This window comes from Nicotiana tomentosiformis, chromosome 1 (assembly GCF_000390325.3).
Source record: "Nicotiana tomentosiformis chromosome 1, ASM39032v3, whole genome shotgun sequence".
In the NCBI taxonomy this organism is placed as follows: Eukaryota; Viridiplantae; Streptophyta; class Magnoliopsida; order Solanales; family Solanaceae; genus Nicotiana; species Nicotiana tomentosiformis.
Window position 1 is genome coordinate 75,083,504 of NC_090812.1, and position 7,796 is coordinate 75,091,299.

General features: G+C 29.6%; 1 protein-coding gene across 1 annotated transcript; it reads right to left on the reverse strand.

Moving 5' to 3' along the window:
* Positions 1-553: 553 nt before the first annotated feature.
* Positions 554-2,102, reverse strand: LOC104101327 (BURP domain protein USPL1-like). The gene is made up of 2 exons (XM_009608765.4): positions 1,888-2,102; positions 554-1,772 (listed from the first exon to the last, which is right to left on the reverse strand). The coding sequence occupies exons 1-2, from the start codon at positions 1,939-1,941 to the stop codon at positions 672-674; spliced, it is 1,155 nt and encodes a 384-aa protein (XP_009607060.1). The 5' UTR covers positions 1,942-2,102; the 3' UTR covers positions 554-671.
* Between the last annotated feature and the right edge of the window lie 5,694 nt (positions 2,103-7,796).

Consider the following 7,796-nt stretch of genomic DNA (forward strand, 5'->3'; position numbering starts at 1 on the left):
GCGAAGAAACTTGTTAACAATAATAATAACAACAACAACAATCCAGTATAATCCCACTAGTGGGGTCTGGGAGGGTAGTGTGTACCCAGTAGAAACTTGTTAAACTTTTTCAAAAAAAAAAAAACAAACAAAAAAAAAAATGTTGAACTTCTTTATGCTCTTACTTACCTTTTCAAAAATAACTTCTTTTTGCCGGTGTATTGGTAGAGACAACTCAAATGTTAGTACAGAAAGAGAAAGAATCGTGTTCTTAATTTGAATTGTTACAAAGATGCATATTGAATTGCTGATGTTCCTATAAAATCCAAATTATTTGCAAGAACTTGTATTAGTATTTGTCAAACTCTTCTCCGAGATCTTTTTGTCCTGCCTGTGAGTTGTGACTAATGTACAGGTATCCAACTTCTTTGCAAGAACTTGTATCGTTTCTGGATCTGAATCCAATTGTGTAAGTATATTTTTATGACAACAAACCAAGTCTGGTACTTCCATTGCTAGAAAATTGTATTGTTTTATTAAGATCCCACTAGTGGAGAGAAATCTAAACCAGAGGTACACCGGAAAAACAGGAAAAGATACATACAAATATTAGTACCCATACAAGCAATAACAGATAACAGATAAGGCGCTAGAGAAGTAAAAGCTACTGCCAAAATGGTGTAACTGCTCTTTCAAAGCTCTTGTACAGTAGCAATTTTTGGAACCCAAACTAGATTATCGGATGGAAAAAAGTGACAGATAGGTGATGTTCCTGGTAATATACCGAGCACACGGAAAGATACATGAGATGGACTCCATTCAGAGGTATCCAAATGACAAACAGCAATTGCTTCCACTCTATCACCATTTTCACCACCTAATGAAACCTTGAACACCTTGCTCTTACTAATTGTATAATGACAGTAGAAAATCGCGTAAGCGTAAGGCATTGTATGACATGCCACCATCTTAGGAGCTGCAACTTCCTGTGGAGCATCCAAAATGGTATACTTTTGAAGCAGAGGAGTTGAGTTTGAGAAATGAGTTGTCGATAGAACTTTGAATTGAATATTTTCTCCCATAATTCCTTGTACAAAATCAAGCATTGCCTCTGAGGATGTGGCACAATACTTTGTCTCTCCCTTTATAGGTGTAACCTCACATTCTTTTAATGTATCTTCCATAGCTTTAGCTTGTGGAGAATTTTGAGAGAACGAGAAACGTTGAAGAAGGTTTGGGAGTTTCTTTAGTGAAAATGGAATGGAATCTGCTTCTTCTTTGGGCAAGAATTTAGGAGAAGAAGAAGAAAGATCCCTTCTTGGGAAGGAGACAGTCATTGCTTTTCCTAACTTTAGATCATCCATAAGGAAGAAAACTCTTAGAGAAGGATCAATGTGATCCATGTGGGAAGATGAATGGATATGGACATTCTCTTTTTTGGCTTTCTGCTGATTATTTTCTCCTTGTTTATTGTATATCCAAAAATAATTATCAACCTTGTTTTGGAGATCCATGTTATTTGATGATAAATGAACTTGACCATTCTCTTTCTTGATCTTGCCATTTTGCTGCTGAATATTTTCACCTTGGTTATTGTATATCCAGAAATAAGTATCATCCTTATTTTCAAGATCCTTGTTATTTGATAATGAATGAACTTGTGCATTTTCTTTAAATGTTTTGTGATAACCATTTTCTCCTTGGTTATCATAAATCCAGAAAAAGACATCAGTCTTTTGGACAACTTCATTGTTTCCTTCAGCTAGTTTCCTAGCTTCAGTTCCATAAGTAACCTGTATATAATGAGGTGAGTAGCAACATTTTAATCAGAGTTTATATAAGAAGTACCATTGAACAAACTTACTTGAAAATAATATTTAAGAATGAGAAGAATAGATTGAGATTTACCAACAAAATCAGGAGATTCAGGGAGAGAATACAAGCACCAAGCTTAATATCCATTGTTTCTTCTTTTGTTGAGTCCTTGAGAAAGTTTCCTGAAGAAGTAAGTAATAGTAGAGATATAGATTGAACAAACAAGGATAAGAATACAGAAATTATTGGACGATCATATCACAATTATTTAATACAAGTTGGCATAGTTTAATCTATTCGTATATGGAGTGATACGACTGCTATTTTATATGACAGGTTATCAATTAACAGGAAGCTTCTTCATAATGTTATTGTCAATTATTGAGAACGTCCAATTGGAAGATATCTTGCAATAATACATGAATCTAGCTATCACTATCTTACTCTATTAGGAAGCAGTTATTTTACTCTAACCATATCATGGATCACGTTAGAGGGGTTTTAAGTGACTTAATTTTGAATCAATAACATGTACTGCTTTATAAAGGTGTGAGGTACGTGGGGAATTTCCCTATCATGGGGTAAGGCATTAGCGCCAAAGCATTTTAATTTTAATATTTTTTTCAAAATAATAAAAACTTGAAACAATTATAAAAATATATTTAAAATTTTCATAATATCCAAAAGCAAAAGATTTGCTTATAACTGATAAATTATTTAGGCGTAATAATATATGTGCATAATGATAAGTCATGAAATCTTACTCGTAGAATAACAAAATATTATTTCTAATCAAATGCTACTATTTAAAATTCTGTTTAAAAATATTTTTTTATTTAAAAAACCGCGTAGGGCATAGAGAGCAAAGTATCAAGGGGTAAAACGTGAATAAAACGTTCCACTAGCATGTGACTAGTCGTCATCAGCAAAAGGTGTTAGTTCTAGGGGCGGATCCACGTGATGATAAGCGTGACTTCGTCAAAAAATTATATGTATAAATTACAAAGTGTTCGAGCGGGTTCGAAGTATTGGTTAGGTCGTGTGTTCGAATCCTTTTTATATTTTGTGTCTATTTTATATTTTTATTTGTATAAATTACAATAAGAATCAGAAAAGGAAACAAACCCATAAAAGATAGCAGCATATTGTCAATCAAATCAAATTATTTTTCTTGTAGTATATATTTTTCCGTTTTCTTTATTTTATTTTATAGTTTATTTTCTTTACATAAATTCAATAGAAATTATACTGAAGTTTAGTTTACTCCCGAAGGTAATTTTAGTTCCCCTTTCATAAAATTTGCTAAGACTTGCAAATATATTTGTTGAAATTATTTGTCATTTTTTTGTTTATGTTGAAATTCTTTTCATTTTTTTATATTTAATTTTTTTAGTGTATAAGCTCTCTTTCTTTGATTATTGGTGTTAATTTAATTTAGTTTGTAACTCTTTTCTTATTGTCTTCTTTTGAAAAAGATAACTTGTTACTTATAAATGCTAAAAAGATTTTATAATCGATCAAATTTCTTAAGAGTTAATAAATTCTAAAATTGGTCAAAAAAAAATTTCCGTTAAAGTTCAATAAATTAGCTAAAATTAGATTTTAAAATTAAAATAAGAAAAAATTTGTTTAAAATATAGAGCACCGACTTTAAGAGGACTTTATACGAGATCACATTGTGAGCAGTAAAGATAAAAAAAACTTGTTTCTCGTGCCTTATACTGCTTATATTAGTTATGGACTTCTCCAATTGAACCCGCTTGCACAAAATCTTGGGTCCGTCACTGGACTTAGTTCCATGAGATTTTAATTCCTTAAGTCATTTCAGCAAATTTAGTGGTTGAACCATCAAAAAATGACTTTAATTTTGTCTTCAAAAGATTGCCTATATAAACTATTTCTCCTCTAGATTATCACGTGAATCATGGTTATGAAAGATAGAAACTCAATAGATATGTGGAGGTTGAAGAAATTTTTGTTAAAATTACAAAATGTTTGTTAAAATTACTGCGTTCCGCCGAACTTGTAGCTAGAATTCTAGCTCCGCCACTGCTAATAATTTTACTCTGAAAACTCAATATATTTGCAAGTGAAACCTACATAAAAGTCTCTAGTTAGGAGATTCAACAAGTAACACGATATGACAACACCAACACTACATGACAATAAGAAAAGTTACAAACTCAGTGTTTACACAAACCAATTGCATACATAATAGTATATGTCTTCATATATACTGTTGTCAATAAATCATAATTAAGCGATACATATTTTTCACTTAACAATTAATACAGTATGATAGAAACATCAAGTATAAATAGCTTTTCTATAATTGTTTGCTTCTACCATCTTTATTTGGTACCAAGAAAATCTTGGCTTGCAGGTGACACTAACACAAACTTTTCCCTCCCTTCCCCGTCCAAAAAAGAGAAAAGAGAAAATTGGGTCAAAACCGGGCTGACAATTGCATGTGAGATATACATCTTTTGATACATGGGAACAAATTGGCCATATTTTAAGAAAGCCATTAATTATGTGATGTTCGAATTACTGATATAGCAACCAATGTTCGATCATAAACTAATAACCCCTTACACTTATTCCACACTATTCAGATCCATTTTATTTTCGTATTGTAAACTTCTTTTAAGAGGATTTATCAGAAACATGTCTTTTAAGACAAATGAAGGGCCATATAACCACTACTCTATATGATGCACGAAATAATAGAAGCCAATAAGTTGGTGCTAAATCCAATAATTAAATTGGAAGACTAATATGATTAACTTAATGTCGATGGGTACAAAAGATAATAAATCCAAAACTAAACTGAAGTTAAAATTGTAAAGAAACATGCGAAAAATAAATTGTAACTCTATATGATTACATATGGCACCCTTAAACAAAATTAAACCAAGAATCACCAATTTCTTTGAACATCGAACTTATCTATACTATATTAAAGTACGAAACTCCTCAGCGAATTATCCTTCGCTTTTTTTACTCTTAAAAAATAGGTTACATATTGGACAAAATTATCATATGATTATTTTCCTAATAGTTAAATTTTAAAAGTAATTTTGAATGCAACTATATATTTTATTATTAAAAATTTTCCTTATTTGAATGAACTACATTGGAAATCCTAAAATTTAGGACATTAAAATCTATTAAGATTGGAAAAGTGAAAGAGGTAACGGATAAAAACAATCTATTGAGATTTATTTTATTATTTTTTGAGCCAAGAGTATTATTTTTGTTCTATAATATACATAAAATATTATTAATTCTTTCGTTAAATTTACTTTTGAATAAAAAAAGGATAACCCGGTGCACTAAGCTCTCGCTATGTGCGGAGTTCGGGCAAGGGTCAGACCACAAGATTTATTATACGCAACCTTACCCTGAAGTTGGAATAACGCCTTTTGAATTGTATCATTTTCATGCTTTTAATATAGCAAATATAACAAATTAAGAACAGTTTCAATATGTTCCACATAAAAAGTTTAAGCAGAAAAAATAACTTTACTGTCTTACAGATTCAAAGGGAAGGACTCTTAGCACTAACTAAATAAATCGAATGACCTCTTTTTATCCTTCAAAAAAATTATAGTATTAGACAAAACTATCATTTAATTTTTTTGTTATATTTAGGACTTTAAAATCAATCAAAATTTTGGTTATTAAATCTTTCCTTATATGAACTATGTAAGAAGTCCTAAATACATAGGAGTTTGAAATTAATTAATATTTTACCTTGTATAAATCTTTTTCTTATTTGAACTATATAATATATACTTTTCATGGTAATTCCTACACTAAAACTAAAGAGACCTTAGTATCTTTTTAGTTTTACGGGTAGAGAATTGGTTGAAGCAACTTTTTTTTTTTTTTTTGACAAATATCCAACATTCAAGAAGACTTTGAGATTTCATGTTGTAGAGCTCAAAATTATTTGTTGCTCATCAAATGTTTTTTTTTGGAGTACTATTGTGACTTTCTTTATGGTTGTTTCTTCTAAAGCTATAATTTTTATGCAAAAATCTCACTTCAATTTATCTACTGGAGAAGTCTCTGGAATTTTTCAACCAAAACAGTAAGTTGTTATTCACATTCTTGTTGCATGTGTGTTTATATATTTGTATTTTTTATTTCCTTTAATTACTGCATTTATTATGTGTTTTATTAAATTTTAATTTTCTGATGGAATTAGATTCCTGATAAATAGTGATGCATTTTTAGTACTATTTTATTTATTCTTGGTATTTTTTTTTATATCTTTGACACAAGAATCAATCCTCTTTTTCAAATGAGTTATTTTTTTGGGGTTAAGGGATTGTTTGTGCGGTTGGTTGGGGATTTTCTATCACCTTGACTATCCACTATAAAGACGTAAAATATTATGACAATGTTACTCAGTTGCCACATACATAATCTTCCCAAAATTTAACCTCATAAATTGGGTCTTTTTAGGACAATAAATAACTAATATTATATTTATATTACCCTTTCAAGAGAAAATAGTAAAGGCTTACTCTTATCAAATATTGACATAAACGAAATTAAAATAGATGCATAACCAACGACTTTGAGTTTGTGGTTATTGTACATATATTGATTTCTTGATTCTTGATGTTGTGTCGTTTAATTGTTTGAGCGTGTATATTTTAGGACCAGAATTGTCTTTATGGTGCTGAATTTTGGTCTTTATAAGTAGCTCTACTTTGTTCATTTTGCTTAAGTTATTGTGCGTGTACCATGTATCAATAAGTATAAACTTTCAAACGTTATATAAATAAATTAATTCTACTATATTAGACATGTTTGAATTATAGAATAAAATTCAATAAAAAATATTGTATTTCATAAACATATAAATTATGTTTTTTTGCTTTAAAGAACAAAATAAACCGCCTCTTTTGTCAAATTTATGATCAGTTTAAAATTTGTTATTGTTATCTATAAAACCAAGAGACAACACATATTATACAACTATTTGGAATATATTTTAAAAAGACGTTTTGAAAATTTTTGTTTGATGGTTGAAGGAAAGGAAGGAAAGTAGGAAATTGTTATTTTTATTGGCGTTAAAGGTAAAACTGATTCTTTATTTCTTTCTATTTTTATTTGGGCGAGGACGAAAATTTGTTGCCAAATTTAATATAGCTCAAAATGAGGTATTTATTTCAATGAGTTTTTTTTTTTTGACAAAATTTTATGGTCTAAAATTTAAACTCTTGATTTTTGAGTTGTTTTTTCAATATTATGGTCAAATAAAGTGAAAATCGAGTTTAAAAATTTTGATTACTCGCATGTAAAATCTTTTTATCACGAGACTGACCAATATGGTCGAATAATCAAATTAAAGGAATATTGGCGCTTAAGCCATCACGAAAAAATTATGCGAGGCAAAATTTCTTTATTTATTAGTAAATTAATAGAATATTCATCGCTTTCAACATACATTTTTTAAAAAAAAATTCAGTTCAAAACTCAAAGATATTTTAGACTAATATTTATATGTGTGACTTTTTAATTTTTATTCTTATTGATAAAATACACGCACAACGTGTACCCTAGCAAATAGTCTTGGAATAGGCGTGTAACCACTAAATGTACCTTTTATTCCGTGCTCAATAAATCGCCTTTAAGATATTAGTAAAAGAAAAAGTTGTCTTTTAAGACAAATTAAGAGCTCTCTAACAAGGCGTATCTAAGTTTTAGGGTACGGGTTCACGTTAATCCATACTTCTCTCCCTAAATTATGTATAATAATGTTATATTTTTTGAAAATTCTTAATTATATGTGTGTGAACTCATGCTCAAAGACTTTTATGGTGCAATAATCATTGGGTGCACCTCTACGAGTGAAATTGGTGGTTCAAATCTCACTCCGGACGGTCTTGTTTTTAACACGGAGTATAGATATACACATGAAAATCACTAAAATTTTAAAAGAATATAGTTTTGAAACCTATAATTTTAAAAGTGTAGTGGGTACA